Source organism: Micropterus dolomieu, linkage group LG07 (assembly GCF_021292245.1).
Source record: "Micropterus dolomieu isolate WLL.071019.BEF.003 ecotype Adirondacks linkage group LG07, ASM2129224v1, whole genome shotgun sequence".
Lineage (NCBI taxonomy): Eukaryota > Metazoa > Chordata > Actinopteri > Centrarchiformes > Centrarchidae > Micropterus > Micropterus dolomieu.
Genome location: NC_060156.1, coordinates 15,035,605 through 15,056,299, shown reverse-complemented (window position 1 = coordinate 15,056,299; position 20,695 = coordinate 15,035,605). Strand labels below are relative to the sequence as shown.

Below are 20,695 nucleotides of genomic sequence, written 5' to 3'. Positions count from 1 at the left end.
GAGTCATACTCTGTGTGACTCATAGGTTTCATTTACACTGGGGACGCAGGGGACATGTACCCACCACTTTTTGAAATGGCTGATTTTGTCCCCACCACTTTTTTAGAGCTTTGTTAAAAAACGTTCTGAAATATAGCTTGCAGTTTAATAACAAATTGCCTTTAGAAAGGTTTATTTGCACATGTAAAACATGTAAAACATTGCATTACATGTAAAACATGTAATGCAATTAAAATATAGAAGAAACAAATGTTCATAAAAGTAACTTAAGCTAAAAAAACAACTTTAACAACTTCTTGACACTTCTTGTTTCTTTTTGGCCAAGTTTTCCTTTCTCTCCCTTTGAACATGACAAAAGAGGAGGGAAGACTACATCACGCCTGCATATGTGTTGCCTCAGCAGGGATTATATTACAGAAAGGTTGATCTACAGGAGAAACAGATCTGAAAGCAATAAGAATGCCTGAGAGCTGCACTATATTCTATTATTTTTATATATTTTGAAATGTCACCTGCCACCTGAATTTTGTGTTTCCTTTTACATAAATAAAGTGCTTCCCTACTCAGGTCCCCCAGGAACCCCCACTCATATATCTTGGCATTGATGATATATTTAAAACACTGTTTAAGGATCTTTTGGTCTCATTCTCATGAACCTAATATCACCTATTGTGATGTCTCGCGAGCTAAGTGTCTCTTCACACCACTAATCTGAGCCCCTAACCCTCCACCACTAGTGACGCCCTTTGTGTGACTCATAGTTTACTATTTAATTCTAATAAAGCAAGGGGCAAAAACTGCACCATTTCAAGCTTTCTGCTGGCACTGGGGGTTGATCAACAGGCCAACACATCCTACTAAGTCCTAGTGTGTTCATGCGTTATGCAGTGGATGACAAGATTGTTAAAGCTGTTCTGCGTACGCCATATAAGTACTTTATTACTGTTTTGATTAGTTGAAATAGCACCAGTGTGGCAGTTCATTCAAGGGTTTACTAGATCTTGAAAATATTTCTGACTGAACCATAAACCACTGAAGCTCAAAGTCATTTAAAAGCCTGATTAGCCTACTTGCAGGGTACCTTATGCAATGTGACTGGATCAACAACGTTTTTTTTTCTTCAGGTGAAATGTCCAAAAATTGCAACTGGGATGTGGATAAATTACACTGACAGTGTGATGTTGGAAAGATGAATCAATCCTTGTCAGGTGAAAAATAAAGACTCACTGTGACCAATATTTTAGGATACCCCCCCCCCCCCCTTCTCCCCAGCTACCTAACATTACAGGATTGACAGATTAAAAGCTGATGTAATTTAGCATTCCAGTGAAGGTCTTGTTCTCAGGATGAATAACGCGATAAGCGGTTTAACAACCCGTTAGAGCGCAGGAGCACGCCAGGCCGGGTGAATTATTGATTTTTGTGTGGATTTTTTTGTTTGTTTTGGGGACATCTTTTCTGTAGGTAGGTCAACATCTTTTGGGGGGATGTATCTCGGTATGATGCTCCAGTGAGCTGATTCTTTGTGCATGAAATGACTTGACATCCTCTCGACCGCCGAGCGTGCGTGCGTGAGCATCCACTGAGAGAGAGAGAGAGAGAGAGAGAGAGAGAGAGAGAATAAGCAACTTTGTTACCAGGCATAGCTGTGTCTCCTCCGGCACAGCGTGGTAAAAGAGAAGCATTTGGCAGTTATGGTTGATCAGCGTTTCTTTCATCCTCTCCGCTGCATTAGAGACGACGAACGTGCACGCATTGAATAGATCCTGTTTCCTATTTCGTTTTGGCGGATTAAAAATAAAAGATGCGCTGAAATACCTAACGAGCCTACATCTTCATCAATGTGCGTGAGGTAGGCTGTGTGTTTCTACCGGGAGTTTAGACAGAAATTATGCAGGACGTCTTATATCTGACAAAGCATGCAACTGTGATGCAGAATCTCAAGCTAAACCGTCGGTAATTTCTACAGCTTTTTATTCAAACCAGTATTTAATTGCATTTCCCATGTCTTAACAAGCAAATGCGAGATGGCTTCCCCTCGCGGCAGATTTAGACCATTGTTTTGTGCTTATATCTTGCTTTGACCTTGCTTTTTGTTATTTACATAGCTTGAAGGAGTTGCTTTCTACCCTGCTTTTGTTTGAGCCATTTTAAATCAGCAGCCACACAGCCAGAAGTTACATCTGGGTAACAGCAAATGAAGCTTTGACTCAGACAGGCTACATCTTTGTTGTGTGGAAGTTGCTTTCATTGCCGTCTGCCCTGTTTTACATCACCATGTATGTCTTTTTATTTCTAGATGACAGTGAGGATATCTTAGCAGGACTGTGAGCTGGGCCATCATTTGCAGGAAAATGCATCTTTGGATTTCATTTTTTTTGCTAAGTGCAACGTCAGTGTGCACTGTTGAGATGTATGGCAGTTATGGAGAAATATGTCAAAGACTGTGTGCCTGTGAGGAGAGAGAGGGGATACTTACAGTGAGCTGTGAAAACAGAGGAATTGTAAGTCTCTCAGACATAAGCCCAGTGTACTTCTCCCAGTATCATCTGCTGCTTACAGGGAATCTTTTGAAAAAGCTGTCTGCCAATGATTTTGTTGAGTACAAAGGACTCATAATATTACATTTGGGAAATAATGACATATCTGAGGTTGAAGCAGGAGCTTTTAATGGACTTCAGGGATTAAAACGATTACATCTTAACAATAACAAAATTGATGCCTTGAAGGAAGAGTTTTTCTTTGGCCTTGAAAGTCTGGAGTATCTACAAATTGATTATAATTATATCACTCATGTGGCTCCAAATGCCTTCAGCAGGCTTCGACATCTGGAGGTCCTGATTCTAAATGACAACTTAATATCTACGCTGCCCGTGAACATTTTCCAGCATGTACCATTGACTCATTTGGACTTAAGGGGGAATCAGCTTAAAGTGCTTCCCTACTCAGGTCTGCTGGAGCACATGAACAGTGTTGTGGAGTTACAGCTGGAGGAGAATCCGTGGAACTGTTCCTGTGAGTTGATTGCTCTTAAAACCTGGCTCGAGAGCATTTCATACACGGCTTTAGTCGGCGATGTTGTTTGTGAGTTCCCTTTTCGGCTTCATGGGAGAGATCTTGATGAGGTTTCAAAACAAGAGTTGTGCCCGAGGAGAGCCATCGCTGAATACGAGATGCCCCCCCTGCCACATCTGAGCACCGATGCATACTATAGGACCACGCCAGCTCTAGTCACAGCCTTCAGCTCATCTGGGATTGCACGGTCCTCATCAAGACCCACTAAGGGACCTCGCCAGTCAGGCAAATTAAAATCAAGACCCACTGCTCGCGTCCCATCTAATAAACCACAGAATTATGGCCAAATTATTTCATATCAAACCAAATCCCCCGTGCCTTTAGATTGCCCAACTGCCTGTACCTGCAATCTTCAGATTTCAGACCTTGGCCTGAATGTGAACTGCCAGGAGCGAAAGATTGAGCATATCTCTGACTTAAATCCCAAACCTTACAATCCCAAAAAGATGTATCTAACAGGGAACTACATCCCTGTGGTGCGTCGATCAGATTTTATTGAGGCGACCGGATTAGATTTGCTTCATCTTGGTAACAATCGAATAGCTCGCATACATGACAGAGCTTTTGCCGATTTGACGAATCTAAGAAGACTATACCTTAACGGGAATTTGATAGACCATCTTGCATCTGATATGTTTTATGGATTGGAGAGCTTACAGTTCTTATATTTAGAATACAACGTAATTAAAGAAGTTGCTTCTGACACCTTTCTGCATGTACCCAGACTCCAGCTTCTTTTTCTGAACAATAATCTCTTGAAAACTTTACCAGTGGGAACATTTATCGGCCTGACATTAGCCAGACTAAATCTCCGCAACAACCATCTGCGATATCTGCCGGTTAGTGGTGTGCTAGATCAGCTTACAGCACTGGTGCAAGTCGATTTGTTTGAGAATCCCTGGGATTGCTCTTGTAGCATACTGGAGTTGAAGATGTGGCTGGAGCAGCTTAGCACAGGCACAGTTGTAAACAATGTCATCTGTGGCTCGCCTAAGAGGCTAGCTGGAGAGGATATGAGATACATTAAGACAACAAATTTCTGCCCTAATAACTCTGATATACTTGCCTCCATGATCCCACCCTCTGAGGAATCCTTTCCTGGCAGCACTATCACGATAGAGACATCACTGGACTCTGACACACAATACAGCGCCATTCCTTTATCTGTGATGATTCTTGCCCTTCTCCTCATGTTCATTGTGTCTGTGTTTGTGGCTGCAGGATTGTTTGTGGCAATGAAAAAGAGACGTCAAAAGAGTCAAAACGAGCAAAATAGCTCTATGAATGCTTGCATTAGCTCTCTCAACCTGGAATATGGCCTTTACAAAAAGGGATCCATTCCCAAAGTCAGAACATCTGCAGGACATGTATATGAGTACATCCCACCTCCCACAGAGTCCTCATGCAGAACTACTGCCCACACCCCCACGGACAGCAAATCAGTGGATGGATTTAGAGACTTTGATGAGCTGAGTGGCGCTTTTCTGGGTAACTCAGATGAAGAGGCAGCGAGTAATGTAATAAGCTCAGAATACAGTGCCACCACTCCAGAGCCTCTTAACAAGCCCTCCACCCCTCACCAAGATGATCTGTGTTACTACAGAGATGTACTTGAGTGTGACAAGCACGCGCGTTACAGCAATACGTTACCATGCAAGCATACAGCGCATTCATCAAGTCAGTATACCTCAGACTTGGATGCAAGGCATCAATATGTGCACCCAGAGAGAATACAACAGACAATTCTCTATTGCACAGCACCAAGTACTGTTTATGTGGAGCCCAACCGGAGTGAGTACTGGGAACTGAAAGCAAAGCTTCACATTGATCCTGATTACCTTGAGGTTCTTGAAAAACGAACAACATTTACACAGTTTTAAGAGACTTGGACCACTGATGCAATGTATCCATTTTAATCAGGAATCAGGCCATGTTAAAAAAGCAGGCATTACAATTTTATCACCTTTATTAGGACAATGCATTGTGAGCCACAGTATGCATTTCTGGGAATCATGTTTTACAGGACTGAATAATAAAGGGGAACATTTTACTTAACCCTTTATCCCTGTGGTGTTTGGTTTAAATGGGTAAATATGAACAAGCAATTAGATATTCAGGGCTCTTATGACTCATCCCATCATAAAATACATCCTGGAGCTGTCTCATTGACAATAATGTGAGCCTGAGCTTTTACTCTCAGATTAGCTGCATTTCATGAGTGTTAATGAACCGTGCAGATAATATGTTCTTATCCCAAAATAAACCAGGTTTTTGTTAGTTATATGTATGGCTCCCAGTTATGTCTTTTCAAATTTACTCAAAACTTAACTCATACATGAGACTAAATCCAATTTATTCTACAAATAAATGTATCTTTGACCGTGAATTTGGCCTGTGTGTAGTTGTGGAAAAAAGTCACACAGGCTACACATCTGTTAGGAAATTGTACTCCTGTGAAAAATGGAGTCAGATACATTTAGCTAGGTAGTTTGTCCTCCAGCATGTACAGCTCTGGGATGATAATATTAAATGCATGAGATCATAAAACAAATTCCAATGTAATATTTTAAATTACAGATTATGAGGCCAGTAAATCTGCTCTCTTGTATGCAGATTTGGGAGAGAATAATTAATGTATCCTAAAAATATACTGAACTGACCTAGTGCATATGCTGTATCTGTGGTGTTCCTTCAGCACCTCCCCATCTCCAAACCAAATGCACTTGTGGATTACGGACACATGTTGCGCTTGTATTCAGTTAAATATAAATGTGTTGTAACTGTACTCAGAAATGTTGTAACTAAAAGAGTATAATCACAACTGTAATCAGATGTATTGTAACTGAAAGAAAATGAGCTTTAACTGCAGGTCAATCAAATGTCACAAATATGTACAAATGTATTTTCTTGCATTTTACACAAACATACAGTTTGAAAACACACTAGTTGCAATTTGATGAATTGTAATAAGTGTCTTTATTTAGTTGCACCAGATCCAAAGCACTTCACAAAAAATCTGCTCATAATATATGCAAATTCTGACACTCAGAGGGGCACATCAAAGCACAATCCTGTGTTTTATTGCACCCTTACAACCTTTTTTTCTTTATTATATGTCTGAATACCTACAAAAATTGTCTTCCAGTTGCAATACATTTGAGTAGATCTGCAACACAATAAGAGTCCAGTGTATCTCTAAATACTTTTATTTGAAAGTCAGCTGAAAATCTTTGACATGTTTTAACTGACTATTTTTTATACAAATAAATATTTATTTTGTTTCTTTTACAAAAAAAAAAAAACTGCACTATTGACTTCTCCAGGTCAGCAATGATGTCACTTTCTGAAATGCACAATATGGTAACATGAGCATATAGCCATAGAAGTAGGTTTGATAACTGCATAAGTAACATGTTAAAAGATCTTGCACTATGCATAGATATAGACTACTTAGACAATCTGTACTACATGCCTACAGCTCATCCCCTCAGTTACCAACCAACACTCACAAACATGATATTTAATAATATCATCACATCCCATAAATGCTTATTAGAAATGTAATACACATCAATATTCAGAGGTACTTTTGTACCACTTTTTGGACAATTAAATTTTTTCTAAAACTTCATATATCTTTAATTATGTGTTTTTAGGGGAAAACAGTGTGGATGAAGAACATCTTTTTATTTGACATTGTTTAATTCATCTGTTGTGCGGGATCAAATGAAATCTGGCAATCTGACTGCTATTAGCAGTCGCTGTTTCTGTCTTTTTAACTTGGTATTGGTGGGTAGTGTAAAAAATTTATAAAGGTCTGCAAGAGCTTTAGCTAGTAGATTGAAAAGCACAACAAATGAATGCAGTAGTTGAATGGACACAGTCGTCTTTATGCATAAAAATGTTCTATGCTCTAAAGCAAACTGAGAACATCATCCAGTTTTAAAGCAGTCTAACCAATTTCTGGGTCAATAGTATAAGCCCATGAATCTAACTTTCCCTGAGAGTTTAATACACAGAGTAATTTCACATCATATGCAGTATTATGCACTGAACATGTCATCTTAACTCAGCTAATTAGAGGACATGGTGTTTGCAGACCCTGTCTGCATGTCACCATGTGTTACACCGCAGCATTAGTCACGCTGTTTATCAAGTGTACAGTTTTGGTGTGTTGCCTTTCACATTTTATGATTATTTTGTCACTGTGTAAATGCTCTTTGGAAATTCATCAGAACAAATGAAATGGAATCTACACATTGAAGCATGATGTAAACCTGCACAGGTTTCTACTTTGTTACATGTAGATTTTTTAAAATCAATATCTTGCTGTGAACTTATTGGAGAAAAACACTGTAAACATGCAAACATGCACAGACAGATACAGAAAATATTTTATTGTGAACAGTGGTCGACATCTAGTTAACTGGTCTAGTTCTGAAAAGAACAATTCTTTTTTTATGTATGGTTTTGTACAATCAAACGAATGCAACAGATGAGAAAATAGCACATCATTAAAGAGGCAAATCATTTAGTTTGCCAGTGTATTTGGAAAAAAATCTGATACTTTTACCATTTTATTTGTCATTAAATTTTTTTTCAATTTGTAAGTATCTTGCAAAGGCAACTGTGTAATGGAACAGCATTGACTGTATATTACTGAAACTTGTAAGGTTGTTCTCTTTCAGCTTTTTGTAATCAATGACCAAATTCAGATTTTTGTCACATGTGAGACTACAAATACTGATAATCCAAAAATATGTTAAATTTAAATGTGACGGTCCTCTGTATATGTGCAAATGTTTAATTTGCAAAGAAAAATAGGTCCATTCAGTGTCTTATTCCTCCGTTTGCTTTTGTTTGTTTTGTTTGGGTTTCATATGATTTTCGGTGGTTTTCTATATCAACCTCTGATTTGTAAATAGAACACTTCATCAGTGTTTCCATGCAAACTTGCACTGGCTCTGAAAAGCAAAGAACTGGTCTCTTATTGCAAAAATACAGTACAACTAGGAATATGTGGGGTAAATATATCTAAAATGTGCTGTTTCTTTAGTTGTTAGCTGATGAATAAAACATATGCATTCATTTCGTATACCCTTGTTTCTGTGTTCCCTCCACCCCTTAAAGCATGGTGTTTGCAGTGAATGTCATGATGCACAGGGAGGGCAGATATAAAAATGTTGCACAAAATGAAAATTTAAAATTACAATATCCAGTTCAAATGTTCAGATTAAGCCTTTGTCATGTTTCAGTTAGGCAAATGGGAAATAACAGGCTGTGTTGCATAATCAACATTGATATGGCATAATTTATGATGTCTTAATTTTACTCAGTATCACCCAAAGACATTTTGACTAAGAGCTTAAATGATCGATTCTCTCATGTATGAATATCTGATGCCCAAAGTGTTAAAACAGCTGCGCAGTAGCAGAACAGGCCTATAGGGCAGTTTTACAAAATGTACTTGAGTTTCTTGTACACGTTTGAATTCAAAATGTTTGCTCTTAAGCTTCTCATAGCAACAAAGGATGCTTTTGGTGTATCAACTGTGATGTGCATAAAGCTGGAATAAGGATATCTGACCTTACTGTAACTGTGCAATACGAACACATCTGCATGCACATGCTAGCAGACACTTGCAGAGAAACTTTATTCTTAGCAGGCATAGCTTTGTGGAAGCTCAGTATCCATGGAAACATCCAATTACCTGACACAGAAAAACAATTCTAAAGCAAGCAGAACTACACTGACACAAAAGTGTGAACTACTTTGTAATGCTGCTTTTTGACATTTATGTGATTACTGCATGTTATTGTACACATTTTATATGAAAGACTTAAAGACGACTTGCATAGAATACACCTCCCTGCATTGATTTTAGGCCTGACTGATAAACACAGGATCTGTGTCTGAAAATAATAATAATTTACTTTAATAAGTCAACTAACCACTTTGGATCACCTTTGACTCATCTGTTCGTCAGATTGATGGTGTTATGTTGCTTAGCTGCTTGAAGACCCCAGTTTTGCTAGGCAGAGGGAAATTAGGGCAGATCTACATTATGTAAGCTTGAAGAGATGTGTCAGGCAGTGTGAAGACAGCATATGAGTGTCTGAGTGTAAGCATTCACCAAAGGAAAAACCTTTACTATCTGCTTGCGTCAGGCAAGCAAACACAGTAGAAATACCACTGACTCAAACCTCCTTGATACATCTCTCTTTCTTTTATAGTGGACAGCAGAATAGCATCTCACATCTGGCGACATATGTATGGCTTCCAGCTGTTAGTCTCAGACTTTGTTTCTGTCTCTGAAGCTTTTTCAGTCTTCTGTTTGTCTGTGCAGCAATGCTCCGTTTCTCTCTTTCTCACTTTGTATGTGTGTGTGCGTTTGAATGTGTGTGTCTGGGCGCATAAATTATTGACTCAGAGTGTATTCATGCTTGCCTCAAGGACTTCAGCCAACCAGTGTAGCAATACCTTTATCATTTCTTTTTCGTCTTTCAATGCTTTTTTTGCTTCTAAAACCTTAACACAATTCACCAGCAAAGTCAAGGGTTTAGTAATAATTGATGCAGTACACTTTGAACATAAACTGCCTTTTATCTGTGTCCAGTGTGCTTGTAAATGGTGTAGGTCAGCGTACTGTCCATTGTTTTAGATTAATGTGAAGAGAAATTACATGCTGCTGGGGTAGAGTGGCATTTACAAACCCAGGGAGGGGGATTTGGATTCAGGATGTGCTAAACTTTGCCAGTATATTTGCAACAACTGGAAACAGTATGTGTGAGACACACTAATATTTATGACGGCTTATCCAGGCTTATGACTGCCAACCTGAGAAAAGTGACAAAATCCTTCTTCATCCTCCCATTTATAGTACTCTGTACTAAACACGAGAATGATATTTCACATCAAGAAAAGAGAAAAGCTCTGGCAAAAGGCAAAATAAAATGTTGTGTTGTGAATCGATGTTTATAAGAGGCTTTCATAGTTCTTGAGTGCTCTGTATCACAATGCCAGAATGTTGGCTGTATGTATATCATTCTCAAAAATTTCCTGCCAGTATGCAGGCATATTAATAAAATCCCCCAATTCAAAATTATCCACTCTAAATATCACGTTTTCCCTCCTTCAGTCACTAGCATACTGTGCAGTTCTAATGCTAACCTCTATATTAACCTCTGTCCATGCCCGATTTCCACCCGCTTTTTATTATTCCCTTTTCCTCATGGCTCTTCAGCACATCAAGGGCATGTCTTTCTCTGTATCCTGGCCTTTAGTGTCACTATAACTGCTATAACATACTGGCATGCTTTGGCCTGTAATTTATAGCGACAACAAACAGGCCTCGATGGATAACATCCCCCATTTGTTTATATGTTGTAAAATTTCAATGTATGACGAAACATTAAATCTGTTTTTTGTCTCATGGTAGATTTATTTATAAATGCGGCACACCAGTGGTGCCTCTTCCTGATTTGAAAAAGATGTGACCTGAAAGGGCCCTGTTTGTGTTTCCTCATTCAGTTGAGAGATGGGAGAGACACAAACCTCACAATGAAAAAGCAGCCCTGCCTGAACAACAAAGGTATACTCAAGATCAGAGACAGTTGGAAAGGGCATGATTTTCGACAGAAGTAATGGCAGCTGAAATCATAGGGCAACATTATACATTCAAGTTTAAAGTCTAGGATTACTTCAACACCATCCCAGTGTGATGAAGAAAACACATATTTTCACATCTACAGTAAAACAATGTATAGTCGTTTTTTTGCATAATTTCATACAACCTGTTCTTGTGTCATAATTTCATACAGCGAGATAAACCTGACTTTGCTGTGAAGCTTCCGAATCAAGTGCTGTGATGTGTGAGTGGGCTATTACAGATTGCCCATGTACTGTGGCAGCCTGAATTTAAATGCAGCCCCTGCCGCACTGTTGCACATTTCCTTCTTCTCTTTCCTGACCATCTCATAAAACCAAACTGACAGCTGGAGGAAGATGGCTAACCACTTGCCTTTGTTCAAATGTTCAGTTTTTTTCTGACAAGTAGCAGTTAATCTCATCAAACCTTTCTATAGTGGGAGAGACTAATTATAATAATTATTCCCCAACATATTTCTGATACAAATTGTACTAAAAAGCCTATATGTATTAATGTAATATTACTTCAGTCCTGCATTCCATTAATAAGCTTACATCCAATGCATAATTATAAGTGGACCTTTCTATCAGTGAAAAGTACAGGTAGATGGAACACCTGCTAGACGTTGCTGCCGGTTGCACCTCCTCCTGTGCCCATGGGTCAGCTGCAGGGTCATCAGCCAGGAACCACCATTCACCAACGTTTCACTCCTTTAATCCTGGTACGTCTCCTGGTGGCGGAGCAGTGACAGGGACGTCTCCCTGTCACCCCCTGCAGCTGATAGGTATTACCCTCTGCGGCTGTTGTAGGGGTTAGTTGTTCTTTCCCCAGCTCTTGTCTTTCCTCCTCAGCCAGAGCCAAAAGCTCCCCTTCTCTGCCTCCTCCACTAGCTGATTAATGGTCAGTGAAAGTAATAAAAGCTAAGCATAGACAAAGGTGTAGATTGTGTAACCGTCCACTAATCCAGAATTTCAAGAAATTGTTCCATTTGATGATTTTTGAGCCATTTCTCACTAGTTCAAGGTTGTCAAGATAGACATTTGATTCAATTTCTAAATCATTCTTTGTTGGACATTGTCATTACTGAAGTTCCTGTGGACACATTAGAAAATACCTGGGTGCTGTGCATTCGTATAGACTGTATATCTGAATAGACTGTATAGATCTGAATACAAAATCGTAACCCTCTAAATGGAGTTGAAGCACATTGCAGCAAAATTCCAGGTGGTACCAAGGCTTCTTATTTCACTATTGAGCTCAGTACATGTAGTGTAGATGTGTGTTCAAAAGTGAAACAGATTTTTGAGTGTGGTGCACCTTTGCTGTGAGAGACTGAATTCCCTTTATGTCACCTTAATTTTGTGTCAATGTGTCCCTTTAAGGTTTGGGGCTAAATGTAGAATTTCTTGATTTCTTAACGGAGTCTTGTCGCATTTGAATATAACCAAAACACATTTCGGCAATGTGAGGGAAAACCACATAAATGTTAATCTTTTTTGGGGACGGCAATATTTTTGCCCTGGCACAGTGTCAGATAAATGATGCAACACCTTCTGAGCTGATAAGGATTTGGTAACTGCTCAAGGACACTGCAGTAGAGTAGACACTTGGGGTGACAGGGGAACCTATGTGACCCTCATCACCACACATGCTTTCGGCATTGGCTTCAAAAAACTTCACAGCACAGGACATGGTTTATAAAACTACAACATAAAGCATGACATGTCAGACACAGGCGACTGTCCACTTAAATCATTGTTATCTTTAAGCTGTCTCAAAAAAAATGTAAATACCTTCTAGTTGTCCTTCGGTTTGTGTATTTTTCATATCTCTTTTCTTATTGCTGTGTGGCCTTCCAATGACCATCATTACTTACAACTTGAAGTAGTTTCTGGGTATAATAGTAGGACTGTAAAATTTAAGCGCGAATGCAGTTTCGTTGGTCATCCTTTGTTTATTCCACGTTTCAGTGCATCTCAGAAAGATATATTTATGTACACAGCATTGTCTACAAACATTTCCTCTGTGTTCAGTTAGTGGCAACTCAGTCACTATTATATTTAAACTTGAAGATAACTTTTTGAGCAGTGTAGAGTTCAAGGCATAGCAAGACTTTCATGTCATACTCAACTCTCGTGACAGGCTAAGGGTGTGCTGTGTTTCCTAAAAGCACTTTTCCATGTTTCTGTCTCTCTTCACTGGGAGTATCCTTGCGGGATTTACAACAAGCTACAATGGATCCAGACAGATGGCAAGGTGGGGGTGTTGGGCAACCATCTTCTGAACCCCAGGGAGCACTGTCATATACAAGCTGTCAAACACATGTCTTCACCCAGAGTTTTACTTATTGTACTATAATGAGATCCTGACTTCATTTTCACAATTGTTCAGACGTCCAAAAGAAAATTGTGAATCCAGTGTTAATGCCAAATCTTTAGTTCTTGTTAAGAAGTGTATGCACACACTCCCTTATTAATTATATTGTTGTTGTACCAAGAGCATCTTCATATCCTCTATGAATGCATCAAGGCAACAACGCCATCAGGAATTTACATAAAGTGCAGTAGCAAATAGGTCATGAATATCATTAATATTCAAAAAGCAGCACTTCAAAGAGTGGTAACTCAATGCCTCAGCATTAACTACATTTGACCATTCATATCTTTCCTCATTAACTACACTGGGAAGCATTATTTGCTGAAGGCTGTGTACTGCGGGCTGGTGGCAAGTGCATCAAAACAGTTCTTTCAAGTTCCTCCTTGTGCTAAGTATTGCGCAGCTACACAACTCCTAACAAGCCAAAGGAGTGTGACGACCCTCTGCCAGTGTGTGTCAGCTCTGGTAATGCTGATGAAGCTCATAGCAATTTATGTAAGACACTACTTCAGTTGTTCACTGTTGACTGGATAATTGACAGGCTTTTGTTGGTGGACTGCCAAGATTTCCCAGATTTCCCAGAAGACATGTCAAATTTGTGCAGCCAACCACTTAAAGACTTCACCGATTTTGACAAGGATTGTTTCATTTTTCTATAAACAAAAACATATACCTTTTGAATAATTTGAAAGATGCCATAATAACATAAGAAAACCAACAAATAGCATCTTGTAAGTCTGCCAAGTTCTTTAAATTTCCCTACCCTCTTGCAGTATATGCCTAACCTTAACCTTATCTTAGCAGTCTACCAACAGTCACATGATTGTGAATCTTGCATGACTACTTGAAAATCAATTTACATATGCCTGACCTAAACTAATTATTAGTTTAATATGTGATAACAGTCAGGTGAAAACATCTACCAGATAATCTGTTGATAAACATACAGTAGTTTAGACAGGTAATACACTTTAATATCTACTAATACCCCATTGAAATTCAACCTTTCTACACTGTCATGTTCCCTATTACATTCAAGGGTAAAGCAAAATACAGTATATTTAAATAATAGTGATTTTAATTTGAAGTCTTCCAAGACAGTTAACAAATTAAATTTTTAGTCATGCTAGTTTTGTGGCTCTGTGGATGGCAGTATATGTCTGTTGGTCCACCACTTTGGTCTAACAGCTACTGGAAAGATTGCACATGACATTTTGTATAAATTACTGGCTTCTGTACATCTACTTGATTGATTGACACAATATCTTATACAGACTTTGATTGTCCACAGGCTAATGAATGATTTTTCCTCTAGCACAAACATAAGGTTGACACTTGTGGTTTGTGGATGAAATGACCATTAGACATTCATGTTGCCTCGCAGCAAAAATTATAATCACTTTAGTGATCCATTAACTTTTGCACACTAGCAAATGTTAATATGATAAAACACTAAACTCAGATGGTGAAAATGATAAATGTACCTGCTAATAATTATACCTGCTAAACATCTGCATGTTAGCATTGTAATATTGTTGCCATGCTACCATTATTTAGCTTAAACCCAGCTGTGCCCAAGTACATCCTCACAAAGCCTCTAGCATGGCAGTAGACTCTTAGTCTTGTTCTAACATTCATTCCTCAAAGAACATGAATGCTTAATGATACTATTACCTGTGATCCAAAAGACATTGTGTCATTGACATGCTAGAACACAGCAACACAAATGCAAACATGTGTGATTGTATTCAAATCTATTTCAATGATGTATCTCAAAAAATCTAATGAAAATATATTAAATAAACACAAAAACAGGAAAACAAGCAAAAAACAGTACTGTGCATTTACCAAACACAAAACCTTTCCCAAATAGCTGAGGTTAGCACTAAAATGGTTCAGAACACATCCAAAGAGAACACTGCCAATCCCTGATGAATCTTGAACACAGCTGCATCTGCTGCTACTGCATCATCAGCTACCGATTGTAGGCCACAGTCCATACATATCATTTAAGAAAGAATTCAGCCATGGCAACTTAAATAAAATCTATTTTATGTGTAGGCTAGCTGACACATTATTGCTGTGATAGCCTTAATTGATAGGTCAAATAAAAAATTAAACCCAAAGCCAGCTACTGACTTAACTGTGTGCATTATTCCTTTGTAATGACCTCCAAGCTGGTTCTGATTGCGTGTCTGTATTTCTGTTTATTGTGACAAGAATGTGAGCTTAACACCACAGGCAAAGACATGCTGCTCTACATGAACCATTGAAAATACAGTACATTCCTGCAGTGACACACTCAGGTGTAAACGAAGTGATCACCCTTCTGGAAAGCATGAAAAAAGATATTTGCATCTACCTTGTAACACCAGAGGCACCTGCTGCAGCTGATCTCTCTGAGTGTGTGAAGAACCTCCTCAGAGCTGATCGGATGATGCTAAGTGCAGCTCCCCTGCTTAGCAAACTAATTAAAAGGTAATGGATTTAAAGTGATGTTAAAATGAATCAACAATGTGTGACAACAAATCAATCTCCACAGTGGTTTACAACATGAAACTCATAAGAATGTAAGATTAATTATTCAAAGACACTATTTTAGATTTCACAATGTCTGTTAATAATTCATCATATACCTGCATATTTGAACATACCTGAGTTTGTCTGGAGCTTTACATGCATATTTATAGTATCTTTTAAAATTCAGAAATTCAGAATTGAACACAGCATTCCTTTAAAAAAACAAAAGCCCAAGTTTAAAAAAACTACATTTCCTTTTATGTCAGAGTCCTTTTAAAAGTCATGCAATGAAATACTTTTACAAAGATGGCAGTTGATTCCTAGAAAATGAGGAACTCATATGAACAGATATCAACAGATTTCCTCCCCTTTAATCTAAGTGCTGATTGTGATCTTGATGGGTTCTTTTTCCCACAGGGATAATTCTCCCACTGGTTATAACACAGTTAAACTCCTCACCTAGCCACTGGCTACCAGATCAAAGCGACATCCACTCACAGGAAAAGAGTCAAGCTGGGAAAATGTTGGTTGCTATAGCAACATCTTGTATGGTCTTACGCTACAATTTTATTATTAGGACAGGAGCATATCAACTACATTAATCAACTTAAGCACTTGTTCATACAACAGCAACACTTTCTGTGACGACTGCAGATGGCAGCAGAAGGTTTTGTTACAGTGAACTGTATTAGTTATAAAAATATTTGTTTCATATTATAGCAAAAGATTTTTCATTAGACTGTATATGGTTCAGTTCAGATAATCAGTTTTTGAACAGGCGATTTTTTTCATGAACATATGTATAGTTCACAAATACACTGCATATATGTCCCTCCCAGATAGCATTTCTATGGAATAGGAGGATGGCAACATCAAATATTCACTTGTGAATTTACGACCCTGGAATAAGAGCGTCCTTGTAAAGCTGACATCCCCTGTATAATTAAGTTGTCCGGATTAAAGCAGGAATGCAGCCTAATCAGCAGCAGGATACGTTGATAAGCATTAAGCCACGAAGACAGAAATTATTAAAGTTGATCAGAAAGTCCCATAATGCATCAATCCTCAAAAATGAGGTCAACCACTTTGGGTTTCCATACAGTCAAATCCATTAAAATGGAGGCTTTTGACAGCTGTAGAAATCTGCATTGGCTTAGAATGGTGCATATGAAGTATAGTCATGAAGAAACAATACAAAATGTCCTTCATTCCTACTGTGTTATTGTTATTGTTATTGTTATTACTGTGATTTTAGTTTGGTATTTCTGGGAATGTAAAAAAATACGCCTGTGTAATTCAAGACAGCTTTGGAACTGCAGTATCTTCAAGACTTGATATTTCTGGATAACTTATAATAGCTCCTATTTTTCAATCTCTCTATTGAATGTGAAGCTTCTTTACTATGTTTTTGTTGTTGTGCCTTGACATTTGTCCTTTCCCTTTTGGTAGACCCTTTTATTTACTGTCCACTTTGGCCTTTAGATACCCGACTACCCATTTTAAATGTCCGTTTCAGTCTGATGGCAGCACTTTGGCACATAATGTAGAGCAGAAAAATGTCCTTGTTGTCCATCATTTCTATCAAAATGTCCATTAGTCATTCTTTTTACACCCTATTTTAAGGTGGGCATGACTCACACAGGCAGTATTTCTGTTACATTTAACTTAGTCTACTCTTTTAATGAATACCACAGATGTCCCAATATGCCATCACTATTTCCATCTTCTTTTTTTCCAATTGCCACAGTCATGAAATGAAAATGTTCTACAATTCTGTGCAGCAGAGCACAATGTTTTGCAATGTCAAGGCAATGTGAATGTATTGTAAAATTCATAATTTATTTATAAAAGGAAGTTGGAACATTGGAAAGATTTTAAATTTCTCCAGCTCTTTCATCAACTGTCTTCCCCAGCATGCTGCCTGATGATGTAATATAGTAACGGCAGAATAAATTTACAAAGAGCACTGGGTATAGTGTTTTCAGACATGTGGGTGTATGTATGTCTGTCTCTGTATTTATCCTCCTTGCACATCTCAATAACCAATCCCTGAGTGCTCGAGATAATATAATTAATCATTACACAATCATTAACACATCACTTTAAATTTGTCTACTATAGTATTTAAATACAGACTTACATATGAATTACCATTAATCAGAAGATGTTTTCTGTGTGTTTAAAAGCATGGGATGTCAATTTAGACCCAGGGGTTGACTGCGCAAAGGAAAATGCACTTATTCATTTTGTAACACAAAATTCTGTTTATACTCTTGCAGTATTTTGTAATTATATCTGGCAGTAAATGCAACTTTGAGAACAAAAAGCAGAAGCTCATTATATTTATAAGAAAGTGATATTACATCAGAAGCCTTTCATGGTTGGATGTTTCTTCCATTTTCTGATGTTGCAATTGCTGAATAACCTCTCTGTGGCATTTCTACTTCTAGTTCTGATAGCACTAAAAATTACACTCATATATAACATAAACCATATAACATAAATACACTATAAATTTGTCTAACAGACGAACTGCATGTCCTAAAGTCTATTTCAAATTAAATATAGTGACATACTGATATTAACCTGGAGGCTAAATGTCTGTGTGCTTGACGAGCTTCTAGTGTGGAAGACAGGCAGGGAGAAGAGCCTTTCAGGATATTTCATTTTCTACTGTGGGGACCCGTTATAATTTTCACCTTTAGTATTTTAGGACAGCACAAATCAGTGCAGAAATTCCCACAGCCAATTGACATTAAATTTCTTTGGCATACTGTATATTTGTTTTACAGCAGTTTATAATGTCAGCAATTTTGGTAAATTAGTTGGAGAGATGGTGCATTTGTGAATCTTCTACATGTCAAAATTGTATGAATCACTTTAAAATAACTGATTAAATGAAATTAAACATGAGGGTGAGGCCAAAATAATATTGCTCTTTATTTTACTATCCTCTTTAGAGTAGCGTACTAGTCAGATATCCACAAAGCTTAAAAATTACAACATGAAATGTGAAACTGACAGGAATGGGGGTTCATGAGGCATCTAACTAAAAGTTCTCTTGTGGATATTGTTTTTGATATTGGTATTATTTTGCCATGGTAACCTGATGATCCTTGCCAGCACATACAGCATTATTAATACATTGTCAAACAGTGTACTGTTTAATTAGGTCCTGAACACAACTTCAAGGACCATCATGCCATTGGTATATTTTAGGTGATGACCCAGTGCTCTTGAATATACTTAATTAATTAAAAACCCCTCAAGTGCTCTGTATCCTTATATATCAGCATCGGGTGCACTGAACGTTTGCTAATTGTACCCAAAATAATGACATCATTGATCCATGCCAAAATTGCAACTCCTGGTCCGTCCGTTGCAGCTGTTTCTCATCTTCGCCCATCCTGCAGAGTAAGCATCCTGAATCCTAATAGGTGTCAGATTGAAGATTCAATGCAGTGACTCAGCTGTTGTTGAAAGTTTTTAACTCCCAGTAACTGAAAGAGAATATGTGAACCCATTAATATTCATGTAAAGAATAAATCAATCTATCCATCAGAAGCTCTCAAAATAAGCTTGCACGGCAAGGCAAGTTTATTTGTATATATATGGGGTATTTGGATTGTATGTCCTTTTTTTCTTTTTTGTATTTTAGCAGTGTAACTTCAATTCCAGCGTAGACTACAGAAACGTGCCCCCACTTGAACGATAAAGTTGCTCTGTATTGCTGGATGTGTAAATAAGCAACTGTTTGCAAACTTATTTGCCTACTCAACTTTAGAAAATTATTTTATAGAATTGTTACAGCTTGTTGCACTTCCTTCAATTGGCCAAAAAAATAAATTAAAGTGATAGGAAGTGTAATCCAGTACAATTTTTTGTTAAATTTAGTGAATATTTCCTCATTTTAACAGTTTTCTTACACAGCCCTGGCTATGTAAATGGAAAACAAAGAAAGTGGTGTGGACATTGCCACACAACATTGTTCCAGCCAATCAACAACAGCTAGTGCTATGTACACCGGCACATTCAAACGTGCTGGACTCCAGGCACTGTGAAGAAGGAGAGATGGCAAACAGCCAAAGATGAAGACAGAGAAGAAAGTAATGACTATGCAAGGGTGAAGGCGTTTCAACGCTGAAGAAGCCTCAGAGATTTGAAATTTGGGGGGCGAAGCATCTGACAGAGCTGAAGTTGAGTTCAAATATCAACAATGCTTCTGCAGAATCACTCACTCTCCCTTTAATGTAGGTTTAAAATTATAATTTTTAAGATTTCAGTCCTGGACATTATTTATACAAGGTGCAACGGTATGGTTTGAAAAGACACATGCATCAACCACTGGGGGCAGCAAACACCTCGAGTGGCAACTCTGCCAGAAACGCAGTGGAAGTTGCTTATTTTATATACAGTGCAACTGTGGGCTGCTCCTCGCTGATTAAATAAACAAGACAATTAACAGTGTTGTGCGACACTAGTGTTTGTCTTCCACACTATGTAAAATGTATATCTATCATTTCCTGTGAATCCTGTGCGCAAGGGTAGCAAATTTGAATCCAGCAGCGAGGCAGACTCCACCTGTAACAATGAAACTGCAATACAGAGAGGCAATTACAATGCTAAGATACACAAACAAATAAACAAAACTGCTTTTATTTTTTTTAAATGGCAGCCATAAACAGTATAAAAAAATGGATTTGACAAACTAAAATATTATAACTTTAAGCTGTTAACATTGTAATGCAATAAACCAAAACTGACCTTGCAACGCCTTCCAATATGCCAGCCAGAATTTACATGATGATGGAGTTTTATAATGGCATGACCCCTCCGCAAATGCCATGGTGGAACTGTATTACTGTGACTCTGCTGTACACGTCCACTCTGTTTAGTGGGCTTACATCAATCCTGCTTTGAGCTGCAATGATCTGTGTGACCAAATGATGAGTGTAGTACAGGGACAGCAATGCGGTTATGCAACACAATGCTGCTTGCACTAGTGTCACCATGAACTTATCTCACACAGGGATGGTGACACATGATGATAATTAGCTTGAAAACACAGAACTGCTC

At 38.1% G+C, this 20,695-nt stretch overlaps 1 protein-coding gene across 1 annotated transcript; it reads left to right on the top strand.

Annotated features, from left to right (window-relative positions):
* The first annotated feature begins 2,354 nt into the window (after nucleotides 1-2,354).
* Nucleotides 2,355-4,955, top strand: slitrk5b (SLIT and NTRK-like family, member 5b). The gene has a single exon (XM_046054276.1). The coding sequence runs from the start codon at nucleotides 2,355-2,357 to the stop codon at nucleotides 4,953-4,955; it is 2,601 nt and encodes an 866-aa protein (XP_045910232.1).
* The last annotated feature ends 15,740 nt before the right edge of the window (nucleotides 4,956-20,695 follow it).

Coding starts and splice junctions, on each gene's coding strand:
- slitrk5b (XM_046054276.1), top strand. CDS start 2,355: ATGCATCTTTGGATTTCATTTTTTTTGCTAAGTGCAACGTCAGTGTGC.